Below are 24,544 nucleotides of genomic sequence, written 5' to 3'. Positions count from 1 at the left end.
GTTAACCAATTTCCAGCAACCTCTACACGCTGTTTGTGGAAATATTAATTAGTAAGCCTCTGAAGAGCTCCCTCAAAAAACTTATAAAATAACTACCATATGACACTCCCTTCTCTTTCACATACTGATTCCACATTGCATGTTGGGAATATACCAATTCTAATTGCAGTATCACTTACAATCATTATCCATGATATCATTCTATCAGTGTGCGATTGTCTAAAGAACATGTGGTATATGCTCACAAGGAACAATATTCAACTGTGTCTCATGGTGACACTCTGTTCCTGAAATGTTTTTTCAAAGTTCATTATAATAATCATTCTTATAATTGTAACTGTATCAAAGTCCATGGAGGTGACCTTTATGATCACATATTGTGACAGTAGATCAGGATTTCATTATAGATGTTAAATATGATGCACAAGAAGATTTTTATAAAATATAGGAGTGAATAATGCATCAACTAACAAACATGTCCACATAATAACAACAAACCATGTTACACAAATGGACTTGAATGAATCTTGGTTAACTACTTACACGTTTTAATTGTTTTATTTGAGGGGTAGTATGGGATGTGTTGATACATGTACACACTGTGTAATGTGCATCTAGAGGAAGCTTGTCTATCACCTTGAACCTTTGCCATTTTTTTTTTGTGGTAGAAATATCCAGAATGCTTCCCCAGGATTTTTGTTTCCTTGTTTCCACTTTTACTCTGATAATCTATTTTCTAAACTGTAATAAAGAGAAGAAGTAAATATGTTGATTGTTTTACAGGCCACATTTAAAGGATGGATGGATATCATGTATGCAGCTGTTGACTCAAGAAACGTAAGTTTACATTGGGAAAATGGCTTATGTATATCAATGAGTATATCCATATTATTGTAAACTGTTGATGGCCAAAAATCCACACATAACTATAGATAAATGTATAGAACACAACTATTTTACTAAAGTAAAATATTTTTGTTACATTATTTCTTTCAAAAAATTTTTGTTGGGGATTTGTTTCTTTAGTTAAAGATTCCTTATCATGTGAAAAGTCTAATAGGAACCTTCTTCAAAATAACTAGTAGTCAAAAAATGAAGCTGGCCATTTTTTTATTTTTTAAATTAATTTATTTTTTACATTCCATATTTTATTACCCCCATCCACCCTCCAACTCTTCCACATCCCATACCTCTTCCCCACCCCCCTGTCTCCACATGAATGTCCCCATCCCCCATGCGACCTGACCTCTAAACTCCCTGGTGCCTCCAGTCTCTTAAGGGTTAGGTGCATCATCTCTGAATGAACATAGACCTGGAAGTCCTCTACTGTATATGTGTTGGGGGCCTCATATCAGCTGGTGTGTGCTGTCTGTTTGGCGGTCCAGTGTTTGAGAGATCTTAGGGGTCTAGATTAATTGAGACTGCTGGTCCTCCTACAGGATCACCCTTCTCCTCAGCTTCTTTCAGCCTATCCTAATTCAACAACAGGGGTCAGCTGCTTCTGTCCATTGGTTGGGTGCAAATATCTGCATCTGACTCTTTCAGCTGCTTGTTGGGTCTTTCGGAAGGCAGTCATGCTAGGTCCCTTTTTGTGAGTACTCCATAGTCTCAGTAATCGTGTCAGGCCTTGAGACTTCCCCTTGAGCTGGATCCCATTTTGGGCCTGTCACTGGACCTTCTTTTCTGGCTTCTCTCCATTTCCATCCCTGTAATTCTTTAAGACAGGAACAATTATGGGTCAGAGTTTTAACTGAGGGATAGCAACCCCATCCCTCACTTGATGCCCTGTCTTTCTGCTAGAGGTGGACTCTATAAAGTCCCTCACCCTACTGTTGGGCATTTCATCTAAGGTACCTACCTTTGAGTCCTGAGAGTCTCTTACCTCCCAGGTCTCTGGTGCATTCTGGAGGGTCCCCCCAACCTCCAATTTCCCAAAGTTGCTTGTTTCCATTCTTTCTGCTGGCCCTCAGGGCTTCAGTACTTTCCCCTCACCCAATACCAGATCAGGTTCCTCTCTCATCCCAACTTTCCCCTTTGCCCTCTTTCCCTCCTATGTCCCTCTCTCAGTCCCCACTTGTTATTGCTTTCTTCTCTCTCCCAAGTGGGACTGTGGCATTCTCACTTGGGCACTTCAGCTTGTTGAGCTTTTTGAGTTCTGTGGACTGTATCTTGGGAATTCTGTACATAATTTTTTTTTGCTAGTATCCACTTATTAGTGAGTACATACCATGCATGTCCTTTTGGGTCTGAGTTACCTCACTCAGGATGCTATTTTCTAGTTCCATCCATTTGCCTGCAAAACTCAGGATGTCCCCGTGCTTAATAGCTGAGTATCTATATCCATTGTGTAAATGAACCACATTTTCTGTATCCATTCTTCTGTCATGGGACATCTAGGTTATTTCCAGCTTCTGGCTATCACAAATAAGGCCACTATGAACATAGTGAAACATGTGCCCCTGTGGCATGGTGGGACATCTTTTGGGTATATTCCCAAAAGTGGTATAGCTAGGTCTTCAAGTAGATCTATTTCCAATTTTCTGAGGAACCTCCATATTGATTTCCAGAGTGGTTGTACCAATTTGCAATCCCACAAGCATGGAGGAGTGCTCTTCTTTCTCCACATCCTCTCCAACATGTGTTGTCACTTGCGGTTTTCATCTTAGCCATTCTGATTGGTGTAAGGTGGAATCTCAGGGTCGTTTTGATTTGCATTTCTCTGATCAGTAAGGACTTTTTAGTTAGAAAGTTTTTCTTGACTCACTATACATTTTTTGAAGACTTATTTCATAGATATGAGTGTTTTTGCCATGTTTGTATATCTGTGTGTCTTATTTGTTCCTGGTGCCCAAAAGGCCAGAAGAGGGCTTCAGACTCCCTGGAACTGGAGTTACAGACTGTTATGAGCCACCATGTGAAAGCTGGAAATTGAGCTCTGGTCCACTGGAAGAGCAACAAATATGCTTTTTAAAAAAAAGGTTGTATTTATTTTATGTATATGAGTGCTCCATCTGCATTCCAGAAGAGGGCATCATATCTCATTTTATGGTTGTGAGCAACCACATTTATGATAATTTAATGGGATTAAATGTGGTTGCTGGGATTGGAACTCAGGATGTCTGGAGTGAAGCCAGTGCCCTAAATCATCTCTCTGGCCCTGCAACCAATGCTTGACTACTGGGCTTCTCTCCAACTCCTGATTATGATTTTTTTCCCTTTCTTTTTGGTCTTTTCTCATAAGCTTGGGCCCTGGTGCTTAAATTTTTTATGAAGTATACTTTCAAAATAAGATGTTTAGTTCTTGTGAAGAGGAATCCTCAGGGCAATTTTCTTTATCTGCCATGAGTTTCCTCCAGTATTTGATCTTCAGTGAGGACGGATATGACTAATGATGACTAACATGGGGAACACAGGAAACAAAACAAAGGAGCCATAACTTAATAGTGTCTCCTACCAGGAGGCAAAGTGGGTAAGGAACGGCGGGGACTTGCAAAATCTACCTTAGAGCACAGAGGAGTTTTTTGCTTTGATTTTTATTAGTTTCATACAATTGACCCAAAGAAAGTAGCATTTTGGAAGTATTTCTGGTATTCTAGAGCCCTCAGATTACTCTCAAAATGACATTTTCCTGTACTGGCAATTAGCTCTCCATATTAAAAATCCCTGAATTGTCTTTTCAACCTCATAAAAAGAGAGAATAGGATAGACTACCAGCAGAGGCAGAAGATGCTTAAAAGCCCTTCGTGGCATCAGCAATTTAAGCTGTAGTTGTTTTCAGACAGTATACCAAGGGTTACCTCATATTATTTCATTTAATTTACATAATAGCCTCATATGCTTGCTAGTAACTCAATTCATTATTGAAGCAAAGACATCCAACATATTCAATGGCAGAACATTTTTGAACAATGATTTGAAACTGTGTTACGATGGTTTCTGCAGGAGATCTTTCTCTCTATCTCTTGGATTAATTTACTCAAAGCTAATTCTGCCTTTAGCAACAGCCTACATGGCACACAGCTTACTTTGCTTCTCTTCCTTAGAAACCTAGCAAAAATTGTCTATGACAGAAGTCCTCACACCCAAGCATACTGTACAAGAGGAAAGCCAATAGGCCACTGAAATTATGAGGAAGAGTTTCTGGCTCTTTTTTTAACATTCATTTTTGTTTAATGTAGTTTACTTATCTGAGACAAGGCCTCTCTGTGGAGCCTTGACTGACCAGGAACTCTTATGTAGATCAAGCTGGTCTCCACTCAGATATCCACCTACCTCTGCCTCCTGAGTGATGGGGTTAAAGGCTTTGCCACCACACCAGGTTCTGGCTTTTACTTTCATTAGTCAACGTGAACATGAAAATTGAAATCAAAATGTGACATTACCTATACACCTACCAAACTGACACTATTAAAGTGTGATAATGTCAAGTGGTCCCAAGAATAAAAAACAAAAAGGACCCTGTTTCATGCTGGTGGTGGAGAATGATATGAGTATGTATTATTTATAATGTAGTTGAGAGGGCAGAGAGATGGCTCAGTGAGTGAAGGTGCTTGCTGGTTTGAGTTCAATTCCCACTACCCACATATTTCAATGGGAGAACTGACCCCTAAAAGTTGTCCTCTGATATCCACATGTATACACTCATACACACACACACACACTCTACCACCATCATCACCACCACCACTACCACTGATAAATAAAATAGTGGGTATTATCACATTATTTAATAAAGTTCAATTATCATTTGCTCTTTGCTTTTATACTCATGAACAACTGTATAGGACAATTTAAGTACAAAAGATTTTGGAACAACAAGAACTTGAATTAACTGAAAAAATAAACGCAAACACATTAAGGCAAAGAAACTGCACTCACGTGCGCGCGCTTGCGCGCGCGCGCACACACACACACACACACACACACGCGCACCACAATTTTGTTTGTCAGTTCAAAATTGATACAAAATAATCTTACTGTTGAAGAATCAACCAACTCTAGGCACCAACTCTAAAACATAGAGAATTAATAATTATAATAAGGCAAGGCTAATGTCACTGCCAGTGGTGGTGTCTAGACTGCAGAAGAAAAAACACATAATTCCTGAAGTACTTGATTTGTGTGTTTCTCTTACAAGATTTTATGTTAGACAGTTTTACTCTAGTGTGTTATATTTGATTTTATAAGGTTTGAAAATGTTATTTTACATTGTTATGCATATACACACAAGAGAGAAGTCAAATGATTGTCAAATAAATAATGCTCAGCTTTACAATCATTTTGTTGCTGTTTATTTTATCGTATTTCATTTAAAAATAGGTTGGTTATGGTGCTCAGCATTGATGTCACGATATCAATGTAAGTTAAAATACGCTGCAGCTTGTGTTCTTGCTCACCCATGATTGATTAACGGAGTGATTGGAAGCATCCTATGAGCCTTGAACTTTTGATTACAGCCAAAACTTTCATCATCACTGATTTTCCTCCAAGCTCTGGTCAAGACAGAGAATCATTATAACACAAACAGCAGCTACTGGAGAGAGTGGGTCAGCATGTCCACTATCAGGAAGGACAGACCCTAGTCACGTGTACACACACAATGTGGTTTCTAGACTTCGTAGGAAGTGTGTACGATTAAACCTTACGCACTCTTACTCATATTTGCGTATTTGACTTTCACAAGTTACTCTAAAAGCTATGGGTTTGAGCGTTGCCACATCACGAGAGTGAGGACTGGGGAGAGAAAGCAAATATAAACTATTGGAAAAGATGGTAATGAGACTCCAACTTCGCCACTGTAGCAAGAAGTAATCCTGTTAGTGTGCTGTGCTGAGATCTTTGCTTCATAAGGAAAAGCACATTCACAATGTAGGGGTTTATTTAGTGAGACGATTATAATCACTTAAACTGTTGCTCGAACATATTTTATTTTCTCAAGAATGTGAAGAGTCTTGCAGGATTCAACAGGCATGTTAGACCTGGGGGTTCCTGCAATCTGTTAGACATTTGTCTATTTGTTTCATGTTTAGAGATTCCGTGATGCACCTCTAATGAAACTATTCACTTTACTGGTTACCTTTCTTCATATTTTAGGTAGAACTGCAACCCAAATATGAAGACAATCTATACATGTACCTTTACTTTGTCATCTTTATTATTTTCGGCTCATTCTTCACACTGAACCTGTTCATCGGTGTCATCATAGATAACTTCAACCAACAGAAGAAGAAGATAAGTATATTCAGATTTCCTTCTGGCTGGGAAGACTGAATAGAGTTCACCATACTACGTCCTTCACGCTCCACAACACAGAAACACGATGCAAACATCAAATACATTTAACATTTAATATGTTTTTAAGAATTTAGACCATTTACAGTTCCCACACACTCCTTTGAAGCCTCCTGTGTGTGGATGTGCCATCTCTGGCATACCTAATATGTTGACCGAGTGAATCTTTGCAAATGCCAAGTGCCATATTTGGAATGCTTCTTTTTTTTTTATTAGGTATTTTCTTCATTTACATTTCCAGTGCTATCCCGAAAGTTCCCGATATCCCCCCCCCACTCCCCTACCCACCCACTTCTACTTCTTGGCCCTGGCTTTCCCGTGTACTGAGGCATATAAAGTTTGAATGACCAATAGGTCTTTCTTTCCACTGATGGCCGACTAGGTCGTCTTCTGATTCATATGCAGCTAGAGACACGAGCTCCTGGGGGAGTATTGGTTAGTTCATATTGTTGTTCTACCTATAGCGTTGCAGATCCCTTTAGCTCCTTGGGTACTTTCTCTAGCTCCTCCATTGGGGGCCCTGTGATCATCCAATAGCTGACTGTGAGCATACACTTCTGTGTTTGCTAAGCCCTGACATAGTCTCACAAGAGACAGCTATATCAGGGTCCTTTCAGCAAAATCTTGCTAGTTTATGCAATGATGTCAGCATTTGGAGGCTGATTATGGGATGGATCCCCGGATATGGCAGTCTCTAGATGGTCCATCCTTTCGTCTCAGCTCCAAACTTTGTCTCTGTAACTCCTTCCATGAGTATTTTTTCCCAATTCTAAGAAGGGGCAAAGTGTCCACACTTTGGTCTTCATTCTTCCTGAGTTTCATGTGTTTAGCAAATTGTATCTTATATCTTGGGTATTCTAAGTTTCAGGGCTAATATCCACTTATCAGTGAATCCGTATTGTGTGAGTTCTTTTGTGATTGGGTTACCTCACTCAGGATGATACCCTCCAGGTCCATCAATTTGCCTAGGAATTTCATAAATTCATTCTTTTTAATAGCTGAGTAGTACTCCATTGTGTAGATGTACCACATTTTCTGTATCCATTCCTCTGTTGAGGGGCATCTGGGTTCTTTCCAGCTTCTGGCTATTATAAATAAGGCTGCTATGAACATAGAGAAGCATATGTCCTTCTTACCGGTTGGGACATCTTCTGGATATATGCCCAGGAGAGGTATTGCTGGATCCTCCGGTAGTACTATGTCCAATTTTCTGAGGAACCGCCAGACTGATTTCCAGAGTGGTTGTACAAGCTTGCAATCCCACCAACAATGGAGGAGTGTTCCTCTTTCTCCACATCCTCGCCAGCATCTGCTGTCACCTGAATTTTTTATCTTAGCCATTCTGACTGGTATGAGGTGGAATCTCAGGGTGTTTTGATTTGCATTTCCCTGATAATTAAGGATGCTGAACATTTTTTCAGGTGCTTCTCAGCCATTCGGTATTACTCAGGCGAGAATTCTTTGTTTAGCTCTGAGCCCCATTTTTAATGGGGTTATTTGATTTTCTGGAGTCCACCTTCTTGAGTTCTTTATATATATATTGGATATTAGTCCCCTATCTGATTTAGGATAGGTAAAGATCCTTTCCCAATCTGTTCCTGGCCTTTTTGTCTTATTGATGGTGTCGTTTGCCTTGCAGAGGCTTTGAAATTTTATGAGGTCCCATTTGTCAATTCTCAATCTTACATTGCTATTCTATTCAGGATTTTTCCCCTGTGCCCATATCTTTGAGGCTTTTCCCCACTTTCTCCTCTATAAGTTTCATTGTCTCTGGTTTTATGTGGAGTTCTGTGATCCACTTAGATTTGACCTTAGTACAAGGATATAGGAATGGATCAATTCTCATTCTTCTACATGATAACTGCCAGTTGTGCCAGCACCATTTGTTGAAAATGCTGTCTTTCTTCCACTGGATGGTTTTAGCTCCCTTGTCAAAGATCAAGTGACCATAGGTATATGGGTTCATTTCTGGGTCTTCAATTCTATTCCATTGGTCTACTTCTGTTGTTATACCAGTACCATGCAGTTTTTATCACAATTGCTCTGTAGTACAGCTTTAGGTCAGGCATGGTGATTCCCCCAGAGGTTTTTTTATCCTTGAGGAGAGTTTTTGCTATCCTAGGATTTTTGTTATTCCAGATGAATTTGCAGATGGCTCTTTCAACTTTGTTGAAGAATTGAGTTGGAATTTTGATGGGGATTGCATTGAATCTGTAGATAGCTTTTGGCAAGATAGCCATTTTTACTATATTGATTCTGCCAATCCACAAGCATGGGAGTTCTTTCCATCTTCTGAAATCTTCTATAATTTCTTTCTTGAGAGACTTGAAGTTCTTATCATACAGATCTTTCACTTCCTTAGTTAGAGTCACACAAAGGTATTTTATAATATTTGTGACTATTGAGAAAGGTGTTGTTCCCCTAATTTCTTTCTCAGCCTGTTTATTCTTTGTGTAGAGAAAGGCCATTGACATGTTTGAGTTAATTTTATATTCAGCTACTTCACCGAAGCTGTTTATCAGGTTTAGGAGATCTCTGGTGGAATTTTTAGGGTCACTTATGTATACTATCATATCATCTGCAAAAAGTGATATTTTGACTTCTTCCTTTCCAATTTGTATCCCCTTGATCTCCTTTTGGTGTTGAATTGCTCTGGCTAGGACTTCAAGTACAATGTTGAATAGGTAGGGAGAAAGTGGGCAGCCTTGTCTAGCCCCTGATTTTAGTGGGATTGCTTCCAGCTCCTCACCATTTACTTTGATGTTGGCTACTAGTTTGCTGTAGATTGCGTTTATCATGTTTAGGTATGGGCCTTGAATTCCTGATCTTTCCAAGACTTTTATCATGAATGGGTGTTGGGGTTTTGTCAAATGCTTTCTCCACATCTAACGAGATGATAATGTGGTTTTTGTCTTTCAGTTTATTTATATACTGGATTATGTTGATGGATTTCTGTATATTGAACCATCCCTGCATCCCTGGGATGAAACCTACTTGGTCAGGATGGATGATTGTTTTGATGTGTTCTTGGATTCGGTTAGCGAGAATTTCATTGTATCGATTTTCATAAGGGAAATTGGTCTGACTTTCTCTATCTTTGTTGGGTCTTTTTGTGGTTTAGGTATCAGAGTAATTGTGGCTTCATAGAATGAGTTGGGTAGAGTACCTTCTGTTTCTATTTTGTGGAATAGTTTGTGAAAAGCTGGGATTAGTTCTTCTTTGGAGGTCTGATAGAACTCTACACTAAACCCCACTGGTCCTTGGCTTTTTTTGGTTGGGAGACTATTAATGACTGCTTCTATTTCTTTAGGGGATATGGGACTGTTTAGATCATTAACCTGATCTTGATTTAACTTTGGTACCTGGTATCTGTCTAGAAACTTGTCCATTTCATCCAGGTTGTCCAGTTTTGTTGAGTATAGCCTTTTGTAGAAGGCTCTGATGGTGTTTTGGATTTCTTCAGGATCTGTTGTTATGTCTCCCTTTTCATTTCTGATTTTGTTAATTAGGATGCTTTCCCTATGCCCTCTAGAGAGTCTGGCTAAGGGTTTATCTATCTTGTTGATTTTCTCAAAGAACCAGCTCCTCGATTGGTTGATTCTTTGAATAGTTCTTCTTGTTTCCACTTGGTTGATCTCAACCCTGAGTTTGATTATTTCCTGCTGTCTACTCCTCTTGGGTGAATTTGCTTCCTTTTGTTCTAGTGCTTTTAGGTGTGTTGTCAAGCTGCTAATGTGTGCTCTCTCTAGTTTCTTTTTGGAGGCACTCAGACCTGTGAGTTTTCCTCTTAGAAATGCTTTCATTGTGTTCCATAAGTTTGGGTATGTTGTGGCTTCATTTTCATTAAACTCTAAAGTGTCTTTAATTTCTCTCTTCATTACTTCCTTGACCAAGGTATCATTGAGAAGAGTGTTGTTCAGTTTCCACATGAATGTTGGCTTTCTATTATTTATGTTGTTATTGAAGATCAGCCTTAGTCCATGGTGATCTGATAGGATGCATGGGACAATTTCAATATTTTTGTATTTGTTGAGGCCTGTTTTGTGACCAATTATGTGGTCATTTTTGTAGAAGGTACCATGAGGTGCTGAGAAGAAGATATATCCTTTTGTTTTAGGATAAAATGTTCTGTAGATATCTGTTAAATCCATTTGTTTTATAACTTCTGTTAGTTTCACTGTGTCCCTGTTTAGTTTCTGTTTCCATGATCTGTCCATTGCTGAAAGTGGTGTGTTGAAGTCTCCCACTATTATTGTGTGAGGTGCAATGTGTGCTTTGAGCTTTACTAAAGTTTCTTTAATGAATGTGGCTGCCCTTGCATTTGGGGCATAAATATTCAGAATTGAGAATTCCTCTTGGAAGATTTTACCTTTGATGAGTATGAAGTGCCCCTCCTTGCCTTTTTTGATGACTTTGGGTTGGAAGTCGATTTTATTAGCTATTAGAATGGCTACTCCAGCTTGTTTCTTCCTACCATTTGCTTGGAAAATTGTTTTCCAACCTTTCATTCTGAGGCAGTGTCTGTCTTTTTCCCTGAGATGGGTTTTCTTTAAGCAGCAAAATGTTGGGTTCTGTCTGTGTAGCCAGTCTGTTAGTCTGTCTTTTTATTGGGGAAATGAGTCCATTGATAATAGGAGATATTAAGGAAAAGCAATTGGTGTTTCCTGGCATTTTTGTTGTTAAAGTTGGGAATCTGTTCTTGTGGCTATCCTGTTTTAGTTTTGTTAAAGGATTACTTTCTTGCTTTTTCTAGGGTATAATTTTCATATTTGTGTTGGTGTTTTCCCTTTATTATCCTTTGAAGGGTTGGATTCGTGGAAAGATATTGTGTGAATTTGCTTTTGTTGTGGAATACTTTGATTTCTCCATCCATGGTAATTGAGAGTTTTGTTGGGTATAGTAGCCTGGGCTGGCATTTGTGTTCTCTTAGTGTCTGTCCAGGATCTTCTGGCTTTCATAGTCTGTGGTGAAAAGTCTGGTGTAATTCTGATAGGCCTGCCTTTATATGTTACTTGAACTTTTTGCCTTACTACTTTTAATATTCTATCTTTATTTCATGCATTTGTTGTTCTTATTACTATGTGTCGGGAGGAATTTCTTTTCTGGTCCAGTCTATTTGGAGTTCTGTAGGCTTCTTGTATGTTCATGGGCATCTCTTTCTTTAAGTTTGGGAAGTTTTCTTCTATAATTTTGTTGAAGATATTTGCTGGCCCTTTAAGTTGAAAATCTTCATTCTCATCTATTCCTATTATCCATAGGTTTGGTCTTCTCATTGTGTCCTGGATTTCCTGGATGTTTTGAGATAGGATCTTTTTGCATTTTGCATTTTCTCTGGTGCTGTGCCGATGTTCTCTATGGAATCTTCTGCACCTGAGATTCTCTCTTCCATCTCTTGTATTCTGTTGCTGATGCTCGCATCTATGGTTCCAGATTTCTTTCCTAGGGTTTCTATCTCCAGCGTTGCCTCACTTTGGGTTTTCTTTATTGTGTCTACTTCCCTTTTTAGGTCTTGGATGGTTTTATTCAATTCCATCACCTGTTTGGTCGTGTTTTCCTGCAATTCTTTAAGGTATTTTTGTGCTTCCTCTTTAAGGTCTTCTACCTGTTTAGCAGTGTTCTCCTGTATTTCTTTAAGTAAGTTATTAAAGTCCTTCTTGATGTCCTCTACCATCATCATAAGATATGCTTTTAAATCCAGGTCTAGCTTTTTAGGTGTGTTGGGGTGCCCAGGACTGGGTGAGGTAGGAGTGCTGCGTTCTGATGATGGTGAGTGGTCTTGGTTTCTGTTAGTAAGATTTTTAAGTTTGCCTTTCGCCACCTGGTAATCTCTGGAGTTAGTTGTTATAGTTGTCTCTGGTTAGAGCTTGTTCCTCTTGTGATTCTCTTAGCCTCTATCAGCAGATCTGGGAGACTAACTCTCTCCTCTGAGTTTCAGTGGTCAGAGCACTCTCTGCAGGCAAGCTCTCCTCTTACAGGGAAGGTGCACAGATATCTGGCGTTCGGACCTGCCTCCTGGCAGAAGATGAAGGCCCGAAACAGGGCCTGTCCCAGAATCTGTTTGCTTCCATAGTCCACACTCTTGCCTGCACAGACTAGTCTCAGAGGGATCCAGGAACCAAGATGGCACCCCCAGGTGCTCCAGCAAAGTCCTCCTGGGCGGGGCGGAGATCTCTCCTCTGGCAGGGAATGTGCCTGGATGTCTGGAGACCAAAACGGGCTCTGCCTCAGAAGCTGTTCTCTAGGGACCTTTGGGGTGTCCACCGACCCTGCGCCCAGGTGATCCGGTGCTTGCGCCCACTGGAAGGGATTTGTGACCCTACTCAGGCTGGGTTTTCTGCTTCTCTAATGCTGTCTCAGGTCCTGCGCAATTGTATTGGAACAGAAGTTGTGTTCCACTCACCGGTGGTCATAAGATTGCGTGGAGAGTCCTCTAGGGTACCTTGGGGGTGTCTGCCAACCTTGCACCCAAGGTGACCCAGTGCTGGTGCTGACAGGAAGGGGTTTGTCAAATGCTGACTTTCAAACAAGCAGTCAGGTGGACTTGAGAGCTAGTAAAGAACATGATTATAACAATATTTTGGTTTTCATTCTTTACTTTGGAGGTCAAGACATTTTTATGACAGAAGAACAGAAGAAATACTACAATGCAATGAAGAAGCTGGGCTCAAAAAAGCCGCAAAAACCGATACCTCGCCCTGCTGTAAGAACAGAATTCTTTCTTATCAGTGAGCATGATGGTATATGACCCTTTGCCAGCCAAAGTTCCAGAAAGCAGCATATTTATGAATTTCCATGTTTATATTCTGACTTGATAGCCCATGTTTCGGCCATGAATATGCATATGCTAAAATTATTTAAAATAGAATGTATTATATATAAAACAATGTAAATGCTTTTGGAGTCTCAAACAGACAGTAGATCAGAAAGGATTACTGACACTGAGGCTATTCTTATAATGTGGTGACAATATTAAAAATATTCACATATGTCATGTGGACACAATGGATACTCTCTACTGCCTTGTTTTTGGTTTGATTGGCACAGGCAGTCACACTGCCTATTCAGATCAACAGGTTGAATGGAATCGTTATTGAAGCACAATCACTGTTTTTTCCTCTGCTTTTAAATGCAGCTTATCTTTGTATTTTCTCCAATGCCCCTGCCCTGAAGAGCGACTATGCTATCTATGCCTCTCATGAGTTTCATAGCTCTTCCATCCTCAAGTTTTTCAGTTACTGCTAGTTCTTGTCTGAGAGTCAGTAGAGCCCCTCAGCTCTGATTATTTCTGAAGAAATATATCAGATATTTCTTGGTGCTCTTCCAAATCAGTACTGAGTTTAAGACCAGTTAGTATTCTCCAAGATTTCATGAATCTATTGACAGCAATAAATAATTAGGTTTAACAAATTGTTCAGTACAAAATCTGCCAGTAGCTCAGAGACTGTGGGATACTACATTAGATAAAAGATAAGAAAAGGAAAGCTGAGCCCAATGTTTGAGAAATAATATAATATGAGTAGTTGCAAACAGGGGTATAAAGATAGTCCCTCTGTGAGAAAATGTATACTCTAAATCCTTAGAAATAAGCATTTAGGAAGAAGAGGGGTATGTTTGAATTACTAAGTAGTACACTCAAGGTTTAAAACTTATTTGCCATCACTAAACAATATAAATAGGATCTTGTTATGAGAACGGCAGAGTTGCATCAAGAAAACAATTGTTAAAGCAGAGTATTGGAACTGGGAGGAGGTGCTAAAGCAAAGATAACAAAGGCCTAATCAATATATTGTCAGATTATCACATCAACAAAATGAGCACACCTCAAGAGTAGAATCATTCACCTATGAATAAGGGAGAGAGAAAGAGAGAGAGAGAGAGAGAGAGCTGACTAATTAGGGAAGCTGACTAACTAGGGAAAGTTTTTGTTTTCTTGAAGTGATTCATTACTGAGGAGTCAAGAAGAACGAAGGTCAACAGACAGTGTGGGTTGAGATTTGAGCCTTATGTAGCTGAAAACCTTGACAGGAATGTCACCTGGGGGTGCAGACAGTGGGTCCATCTGGGTTCTGCTGACTTAAAAGAAATTAAATGGGTCAGCCTTCATAGGAGTTATCTCTATCCTAAGACCACCAGAAAGCCATTAAGGTGACCCAGTCCTTTTGTGTTTTATGATGATGACTCAACAACTTTGACCAAGATAGAGGATTATGCCCTGCAGATGAAGTTTGGAGCTAATTTGGTAGTCATAGAAAGGAAGTCATCAGAGGGAAAGTGGATTTGGGGACTGTTGCCAAAGTGAAATTAAATCAAAGATGGAAGCTGAAAGTCAAGATCAGGAATGATGGAATATTGCCTTGTCAATGGGAAGTTCAGAGTTGCAATGCAGGATACCTGGGGTGAGAATCATCGACATACATTTGTAGCATTGAGCAGCCAAACTTGGGAGAAGAAGACTAAGCAGTAGAGCAAAGGGTTCCAAAAATTGAGAGATTAAGTTTGAAGCACAGCAAAAGACATTCTGGAAGGGAGAGGGTGGCTAAGCACAAAAGAAGTTACACAGGATGTGATCCAAGAATGTACAGTTCAGATCAGAGAAGAAAAGGAACTGAGTCCTTCAGGAGATGTTGAGTAACACAAGAAAAGAGTATGGGAGCCCAGAATTGTGAAATGAATAAAGCTATTGAAGAATTTCTTTACACTAATTGACTTTGATATCTACCTCCCAGCAACAATAAAAAAGGAAGAAGAATATTAGATAAAAGATTTGTCAGTTTCTCTGAGTTTGGAATTGTCCTCAGAACACAAAGACAGAGAGTTGTTAATTAATGCTTAGGACTCAGATTAATTTATAAAACATGTGCTATGGCAGGCCAAGCCTTCGGGGCTATACAATTTCTCTCATCTCATCCAGTGACCTAAGATTTAAATTGGCCAGGACTCAGGATTAGTATTGGACATTGAAGCATTGCATTAAAATGTTATATGAGCAAGATTAAGGAGCTGTGTCTAGTTCTGCTGACAAGAACATTAAGACCAATTGTTGCTTCAAAGAGGAAGCCAGATTAAGTAACCCTTGGAGGCTGTGTCTGTGAGAAATGTGGCACCGGTTTTTCCCAGGGACCCTCCAAAGCAGATGAAGAAAGAATAAACTAAAACAAAGCAAATCAGGGGACATCATCTGCAATGCAATGCCCTGAATCTTGTGATGGGTAGAAGAACAAGATCTTCTGAGGGCACAGAACTGCTGCATCTTAAAACAGTGTTATCCACCAGAAAATGGGTGGCGCTTATTTCATGGAAGGAATAGGACTAGAGGAACAAGATAAATGATAGGATAGAATTTGTGTGTTATTCCGAGCTATAAAGAGAATACAGAAATCTTGCAAAGACAAACTAGAGTGAATAGAGACTAAGGCAAGAAGGTTGGACTGCAAGTAGTCAATGGAGAAACCTGGGAGGACAAAACCTTATGAAGAAGCAAAAAGTAGGAATCCAGCCGAGTAAGCCCAAGAAATTCAGTAGTTGTTCATAAATGACAACAGATAGCACAAGAATAGTATATTTTCACAGAATATAAAATTTCATGTTACTAAGCAGAAACCAGATACGTTGAACAAGAACTTTTAAAAGAGTTTCTGAGTGTACTTGCCTGTGTTATTTCTTCCAGAACAAGTTTCAAGGGATGGTCTTTGATTTTGTAACCAAACAAGTCTTTGACATCAGCATCATGATCCTCATCTGCCTCAACATGGTGACCATGATGGTGGAAACGGACGACCAGAGCCAAGAGATGACCAACATCCTGTACTGGATCAACCTGGTGTTCATCGTCCTGTTCACTGGCGAGTGTGTGCTCAAGCTCATCTCGCTCCGCCATTATTATTTCACCATTGGATGGAACATTTTTGATTTTGTGGTGGTCATCCTCTCTATTGTAGGTAAGACGGGGAGCTTTACCCAACAACTTAGTAGTGCCATGTGTGTGGGCAAATGCGAGTAATCCCTGTATTTAGGATGTTCAGGCAGATATGAAATTCCAGGAGACCTGGAGCAACATGGTGAGACCCTAACTCAAAAAAAAAAAGATAAAAATAAATTAAAAGTATTAAATACTAATAGTTTATCATTAAAAATGTTAGAGATTTTTTTTAACATTTTATCATTTTTATCATTTCATTTTCAGATAAAGCCTAATAGCCCATTCCTTTTGGTTTTTCTTGTTTGTTATTTCATCTGTTCATAAAATTATGGGCTTATTTTTTGTCTTTTTACTATCTTGCTTCAATTTAAAAACAATAACTGTAATTTGGATTATCTCCTGTACTTAGTCAGATTCCAATAATATACACAACTACAGCTTTGAGTGAAAAACTAACACTCATAGACATAAATCCTTAAGTAGTCAGATGACCCTCCCACACATGAACAGTTGGCATAGCACATACTTGTTAGTTTAATTTATTTGTAAACATAACCTGCCAAAGTTTGAGATGATAGATAATCTGGTGCTTTAATAAATCTAACACTGAATAAGCCCCTCCCCCAAAAGTAGTCAGATGATACATAAATTTAATCTCTTTGATAATCAGAGTGTGTATATGTGTATTGGTATACATATGACACACATAGGCTGTGTATATGTCTATTTGTATACATATGATTCACGTAGGCTTTATAATATCCTTGAGTTTAGATAGCTCTCTATAGTTTGCAATGTTCCTTTTTACAAGTAGACATTGTATTTGGATATCCAAAATCAATTCATTACCATCAAAATATATTAAGTGTTCATGAATAGGATATCAAATAAGAAGCTAAAAGTAAATAATAATTAGACTTAAAAAAAGGTTTGGCTATTATTGTTGTTACTAATACTACCACTACTACTACTATCATTATTAATTACTTGATATTCAGATAAAGTCTCTGGCCCAGGAATATATTAGGCACATGCTCTACCACTGAATGAGGTCCCAATCACTAGGTTGGGCCTACTTGAGGAAAAAGAATATAGATACTGAGAGGGAAAAAATGTACCAGACATATCTCATGGCTTTGGACTCTTCAAATAATGTGTTCTGTATAAATTAAAGGTCATAACAACTCCACACTTGGCAAGTTCGTTTGCACCATTTTTCAACAGATTACATGATAATAGCATTTCTAGCAAAAGGTATTTTTCATTAAGATCCACAGTTTGGAGGTGCAATGCTATTCTATATTTAAACAAATATATTGCACATATAAACATGTATTTGCACTGAGAAGATTATGTAATTTGTTTTCTTTTAAAAGAATATGTGTTTGGATATCTTGCCTTTGTGCATGCATGCAAGACCCATTGAGGTCAGAAAAAGTCACTGGGTCCCTGGAATTAGAGGCAGTTGAGCCAGAGTTCTAGGAGTTAGCCAGATGTGAGACTATAAAACCTGACCTCCTAGGAGGTGAGAATGGTGGGGTGGTGAGCTGAGGCTGGAGAGTATAAACAGGGAGATGTGGGAACTAAGCGACAGTTTCATAAAAGCAAGAAGTTCTTGTCGCAACTGAACAGTAGGATCACTACAAATAGCAGTAATACACTTTAAAATGGCAAGAAAGGGTGTTGAATCTTTTCACTGCAACAATGAAGGTTTCAAGATAAGTGTAGAACACCAGGCAATGCATACTTGTATGGAAGCATCACCTGTATCTCACAAATATCCACGTTTGTTACGTTTTATGCAATAATTAAAACATTTTCAAAGAAAGGCTTGGAGGTAAAGAAGACCTGTCAGGAGGTTTGGCTTTCTCCACTACTTCTCAGTTCTTACCTGGTGTGAGTTAGGTCATTGCTCCAGTGATTGATCTGCCAATGAATTAAGTACTGTCGTAGTGGTAAATTATGCAAGGAAGTTCGCTTGGGTCTGTGTTTATTATGAAGGCTCTGAAGATGTTACCTAACAAACACCAAAGTTGATATTTTGGTCGTATAAGGATATATTAACGCAAGATTTAGAGGTCAGTTCCAAGTGAATCTGCCTTGCATGCTTGTATGTTCTGCAGTACATGTGTTCAACTAGGAAAGAAATGCTGTCATGAGTTCTCATTTGAAATATACAGTTACATGCTTCGTCATATAGTTCTTACATGAACAATAGTCCTAGTGTTTTAGAAGTATAATTTCATGTCTGTGCTTAGCCACTTTAAGCTTTGAGATATCTTTAGACCTCTAGTAGTTTGTCTTTCTATGATAGAAGATATTTTAATGAGGAAAATGGCCGTTAATATCTTCATTTAGAATGGTAGTTCTCAACCTTCCTAGTGCTGCTACCCTTTAATACAGGTCCTCATGTTGTGGTGACCCCCTAACTATAAAATTATTTTCATTGTTAATTCATAACTGTAATTTTTTATTATGAATTGCAATGTAAATACCTATGTTTCTGATGGTCTTAAGTGACCCCTATGAAAGGGTTGTTCAACCCCCAAGGGTTTGCAGTTCACAGGTTGAGATTTAAAATAAAAACCTCAATGGTATAACACCAAATATACCAATGTCATTTTAATGAATTAATATTGCAGTTTATTTGCATACACAATACATACATATATACATATGTAACCATAGACATATACTCATATCTATCTCTGTATAGCTAACTATATTAGGTAAAATTATTAATAAATGTATATGTATTATTATTTATGTAATTCCTATATGTGCAGTTTGTAAGCTAGATAGTACTTATATTAATCACATAAACTTTCCTTCACTGAAGTCATTAACACTATTGGCTATTGTCTTTTCACAGGGATGTTTCTCGCGGAGCTGATAGAGAAGTATTTCGTGTCCCCTACCCTGTTCCGAGTCATCCGCCTGGCCAGGATTGGACGAATCCTACGCCTGATCAAAGGAGCCAAGGGGATCCGCACGCTGCTCTTTGCTCTGATGATGTCCCTTCCTGCGCTGTTCAACATTGGCCTCCTGCTTTTCCTCGTCATGTTCATCTACGCCATCTTTGGGATGTCCAACTTTGCCTACGTGAAGAGGGAAGTTGGGATTGATGATATGTTCAACTTTGAGACCTTTGGCAACAGCATGATCTGCCTGTTCCAAATCACCACCTCTGCGGGTTGGGATGGACTGCTGGCCCCTATACTAAATAGTGGACCTCCCGATTGTGACCCTGAAAAAGATCACCCTGGAAGCTCGGTGAAGGGAGACTGTGGGAACCCATCTGTGGGGATTTTCTTTTTTGTCAGCTACATCATCATATCCTTCCTGGTTGTGGTGAACATGTACATTGCTGTCATCCTGGAGAACTTCAGCGTTGCCACAGAAGAAAGTGCAGAGCCCCTGAGTGAGGACGACTTTGAGATGTTCTACGAGGTCTGGGAGAAGTTCGACCCTGACGCCACCCAGTTCATAGAGTTCTGCAAGCTCTCTGACTTTGCAGCAGCCCTGGATCCTCCCCTCCTCATCGCAAAGCCAAACAAAGTCCAGCTCATTGCCATGGACTTGCCCATGGTGAGTGGAGACCGCATCCACTGCCTGGACATCTTATTTGCTTTTACAAAGCGGGTCCTGGGTGAGAGTGGAGAGATGGATGCTCTTCGAATCCAGATGGAAGAGCGGTTCATGGCTTCCAATCCCTCCAAGGTCTCTTATGAGCCCATTACCACCACTCTGAAGCGCAAACAAGAGGAGGTGTCTGCTATTGTCATCCAGCGAGCTTACAGACGCTATCTTCTGAAACAGAAAGTTAAGAAGGTTTCGTCTATATATAAAAAAGACAAGGGGAAAGAAGATGAGGGAACGCCCATCAAAGAAGACATCATCACGGAAAAACTGAATGAAAATTCAACTCCAGAGAAGACTGATGTGACACCTTCCACCACTTCTCCACCTTCCTACGATAGCGTGACCAAACCGGAGAAGGAAAAATTTGAAAAGGACAAATCGGAAAAAGAGGACAAGGGGAAAGATATCAGGGAAAGTAAAAAGTAAAAAAAAAAAAAAAAAAAAAAATTAATGAAAATTAAAAATTAAAAAAAAATATTCCATTTTGTGATCAACTGTTTACAGCCTGTGTTGGTGATGTATCTGCGACTCCCTCAGGAGGTCTATGCCAAACTGACTGTTTCTATAAGTGTATACTTAAGGTCAGTGCCTATAACCAGACAGGACCTCGGGTCAGCAAAGTGGGACTCACCAAACCAGACAAAGAGCACCGACAGGAGGCTTATGTTTTCACAACCAGCTGACACTGCTGAAGAGCGGAGGAGAGCAATGGCTACTCAGACCAGAGGAACATTTGGAAATGGGGAGGAAAGTTAAATTTTTATGTAAATTTAACATGTGACACTTGATAGCATTAACTGTCACCACCGTTTGTGTTTTAACTGCCACACCTGCCATATTTTTACAAAATGTGTGCTGTGACTTTATCACCTTTTTTTTTTTTAAATTCACGGGTTGTTTACTCTTATATGTGACTATTTTTGTAACTGGGTTTACGTTTGGGGAGAGGGATTAAGGAGGGGATTCTACATTTCTCTGTGTATAACAAGATCTATTTTCAATGAAGGCATGCTGCAGTTCTCATCCACACATGACAATATCCCATCACACACGGAAAGGGTATACTTCTCATTTCAGGATGTTTTTAGATTTTTTGAGGTGCTTAAATAGCTATTCATATTTTTAAGGTGTTTCATCCAGAAGAATTTTAATGTGCCTGTAAATGTTCCATAGAGTCACAACCATCAAAGAGTTGTTTTATTTTTACATAGTTCATTATATGTACATGTATATATGTATATATGTATATGGCCGTGTATATACATATATATGTATACACACATGCATACATATGCACACACAGACCATCACATGCTCAGAGTCCAGGCAGCATGACTATAACATTTTTTGATAAGTGTCCTTTGGTAAAAAAAAAAAAAAAGTATATATATATATATATGTCCTATCAGTCCTTTCTAAGAAACCCAAACTACCAAAAACCGTCCCCTTGGCCACTTTCTGAAGTTGGTTCTGCTTTTTTTCCTGCAGTATTGTTTAGCCATCTTCTGCTCTTGGTAAGGTTGACATAGTGTATGTCAATTAAAACAAAACAAAACAAAAGTCTGCTTTGTAAATAGTAATTTTACCCAGTGGTGCATGTTTGAGCCAACGAAAATGATTTAAGCACAGTATTTACTGCATCAAATATGTACCACAGTTAAGTATAGTTTGCAAGCTTTCAACAGGTGACATGACGTCATTGGTTCCCTTAGAGTTTGAAGCTGTCACTGCTGCATGTCTCTCTTGCTGATGCTGCTGTATCTTAACCCTTCTGCTGTTCAGAAGTCTAATAGGGAAGCCATATGTCCGAGGTGGAGTGAAGTGGATTGTTCCCTCGGCAACTCAGTCTTCACAACACTGAGCAATGAATTGCAGTAAACAAGGAAGAAATCCGTGTTCTTTGTTCTCCCAACCCTTAATTGAACACTCCGGTGAGACGTCTGACAGTGTAAACAAGTGGCAAGCTACTTAGGTCTGTTGAAGGTATATGGTTAGAGTTTTCTAAGAAAATATACATATTGTAAAAAAAAATGGGGGGAGTTCAGTTTATTTTATTTCGAAGCCTTTTGTACATAAAATGGGAAATTAAAAGTATCTTCAGGTTGATGTCATAGTCCTATCGTTAGTTTCTGTTCCCGGCACTTTTTAATTAAGGCACTCCGCCAAGGAAGAGATAAGGCCTAAGAGGCAGTACAGGGCTCTGCTGTCATTGTTGGTACTGTGGACTTGCACATATTTCCACTTGAAACAACTCTCATTCCAAGTCTAATGTCCATTTGCTTTCAATAGTGATGCCTTACCATTGACAAGAGATTTCAAGGGGAGCAGATGATGGATCCTCTAGGCATTATCTGAGTGGGATGTACTCACCTAGCCTTCCCCTCCATTCATCCATCTTCTTAATGTTCGTTTACACAGATAGATAGATGGATAGATAGAATCTTACTGACCCACGTGGCACTAGAGCTGTATCAGTTATGATTTGGGAATCAAGTTTTCTTTTCTCTCTCTCTCTCTCTCTCTCTCTCTCTCTCTCTCTCTCTCTCTCTCTCTCTCTCTCTCTCTCTCTCTCTCTCCTCTCACTGTTTTCCACCAAACCAGTTAGTAAAATGATCTTGCCAATCACAAACGTTTTGTTTCACAAAAACAACCTTCATTGTAGATCCTTTATACTAAAGCTGTTGACTTGTAGTGTGTTGAATGCATGCAGGAAAATGCTATGACCATACAGAGCTACTGGTAAGCCACATTACAATCAAGCCAAAAGAATAAAGATTTTTTTTTTTGCTTTTGTTTCTGTATTTATTGTTTTGTCTGTGTTTCTATCCTCGAGATGCCAGCTAGAGGTAAATTTCTATCGTGTAAAAATGATCTATCTGAAAAATTTAAATGTAAAAAGTACGCATTAAGTATAATAATTCATCTTTAAATTTTTCATGGAATGGAAACTGAGAAGAATGTATTGGATATCTAGTTTTAATATTGGCCAAAATCCACAGATATGGTACCAGGTAGAGTAGTGGAAAGTTACAAAAAATTAATAAAAAAATTGACTAACATTTTAAGTTGTGCATTCTTTCTTCTCTCCTCTGCCTGTTTGGTTTTCGCTTTCACTTCAGTCCTTACACAGTCACAGTCAACTGTCCTATGCTCTTTTTTACCCCTCTATCAGACACTGGCAGGTTTTCAGAAGACGATTTACCTCTATTCTTTTCCATTCACCAAAATCTTGGTCAGCTAAGTACCCATGGGCCACTAATGTCACGCTGCCACTTTGAAGATGGCACATTCTCTCTGTAAATTATATATATATATATATATATATATATATATATATATATATATATACACATATACACACACACACACACACACACATATATATATATATATATATATATATATATATATATATATTTGTCTTAGCAAAACTTTCAAGAAAGCTTAGAGATCGGTTCTTCATACTATAAAGTACATAATCAAAATTCACAGGCTTCCTCTTCCCATTTAATTATGAGCAGTCTGACAAGTGCTTCTCAACTCTAATTGCATCTTAGAATAATTTGTGAAGCTTCTATAGAAATGTCAATGTTGAGTTCCTATATCTGGAGGGGAGACCTAGTCATCCAGCATCTATAAGACTTCACTGCTGATGAATCATAGTAAGACTGGGAATCAATGTCCAATAGGAAATAGTCTACATGAGAAGCATCTGCCCCTTTCTTTGCCCATTATTTTACTCAGTATGTAGAGAGAGAACTGCTATGATTCTGAAGTATTTATCTCCCAGTATAAGGACAGTGAGGATTTGATATTGATCTACTTATACTCTTGTATGATTCTACTTAGGGGAAATAATTAGAATATTAGAGTGATCTAGAGAAGTTCAAGTCACAAATACGGGTTCAACATGGGACCCAGCCATCCATAATGCATACTGGGTAATTGGATTGTGAAAGTAGTTTAAGTAGCATTAGGAATTTATTTTAAAAATCCCATAGGGAACTTTAATATACTCTGTTGCATGAAGGCCACTAATCAGGACTGATGGAAGTTCATGGCGATTAGCAGAGTTGTCATTAACATTCAAAGATAGCCATGAGGGCTGGGGAGATGGATCACTAGTTCAGATCACTTGCTGCTTTTCCAGAGGTGAGATATTTGGTTCTCAGCACTTACATAGTGACTCATCAAGTCTGCATCTCCAGTTCTAGGGGATCTAACTCCTCCTTTTGGCCACTGCAAGCAAAGGACATGCACATGTACACAGAAATACAGGCAGACAAGATAGGCATACCCTTTTTTAAAATGCTAGGTTAGACTGACTTCACTATTTCACTACTCCATTCCTGATGCTCTGCATATAATTGGTTGTTTTCCTGAACTTTGTGGAATGCAGAACAATTAACAAACAGCAGGAAAGAAAGAAGAGAGGAGCCAGCAGCGGGGGCGTACGCCTTTAATCCCAGTACTTTAGAGGCAGAGGCAGGCAGATTTCTGAGTTCAAGGCCAGCCTGGTCTACAGAGTGAGTTCTAGGACAGCCAGGTCTACACAGAGAAACCCTGTATGGAAAAATGAAAGGAAAAAGAATGAAAGAAAGAAGAGAGGATAAGAATAAACAATGGGAGTATGGGGAAAGAAATGTGAGAGGTTACTTCCTCAAAGATCATGTGGAAATGGCTGCTCTAAGT

The 24,544-nt window shown here is 39.0% G+C and overlaps 1 protein-coding gene across 4 annotated transcripts in view; it reads left to right on the top strand.

Annotated features, from left to right (window-relative positions):
* Scn2a (sodium voltage-gated channel alpha subunit 2) overlaps positions 1-22,897 on the top strand; it is a 140,740-nt gene extending 117,843 nt beyond the window's left edge. For all 4 annotated transcript variants that reach the window (XM_029472744.2, XM_021156037.3, XM_029472745.2 and 1 more), the window contains exons 23-27: positions 784-837; positions 6,094-6,231; positions 12,887-12,991; positions 15,959-16,229; positions 19,083-22,897. In XM_029472744.2, the coding sequence (XP_029328604.2) occupies positions 784-837; positions 6,094-6,231; positions 12,887-12,991; positions 15,959-16,229; positions 19,083-20,278 (1,764 nt within the window). In that variant the 3' untranslated portion in view covers positions 20,279-22,897. The remainder of the gene's footprint in view (positions 1-783; positions 838-6,093; positions 6,232-12,886; positions 12,992-15,958; positions 16,230-19,082) is intronic.
* The last annotated feature ends 1,647 nt before the right edge of the window (positions 22,898-24,544 follow it).

The sequence above is a fragment of the Mus caroli genome, unplaced genomic scaffold (genome assembly GCF_978045245.1).
Source record: "Mus caroli unplaced genomic scaffold, Mus_caroli_1 scaffold_2, whole genome shotgun sequence".
Lineage (NCBI taxonomy): Eukaryota > Metazoa > Chordata > Mammalia > Rodentia > Muridae > Mus > Mus caroli.
Note: the sequence above shows the minus strand (reverse complement) of the source record. Positions and strands in the feature narration are given on the sequence as shown.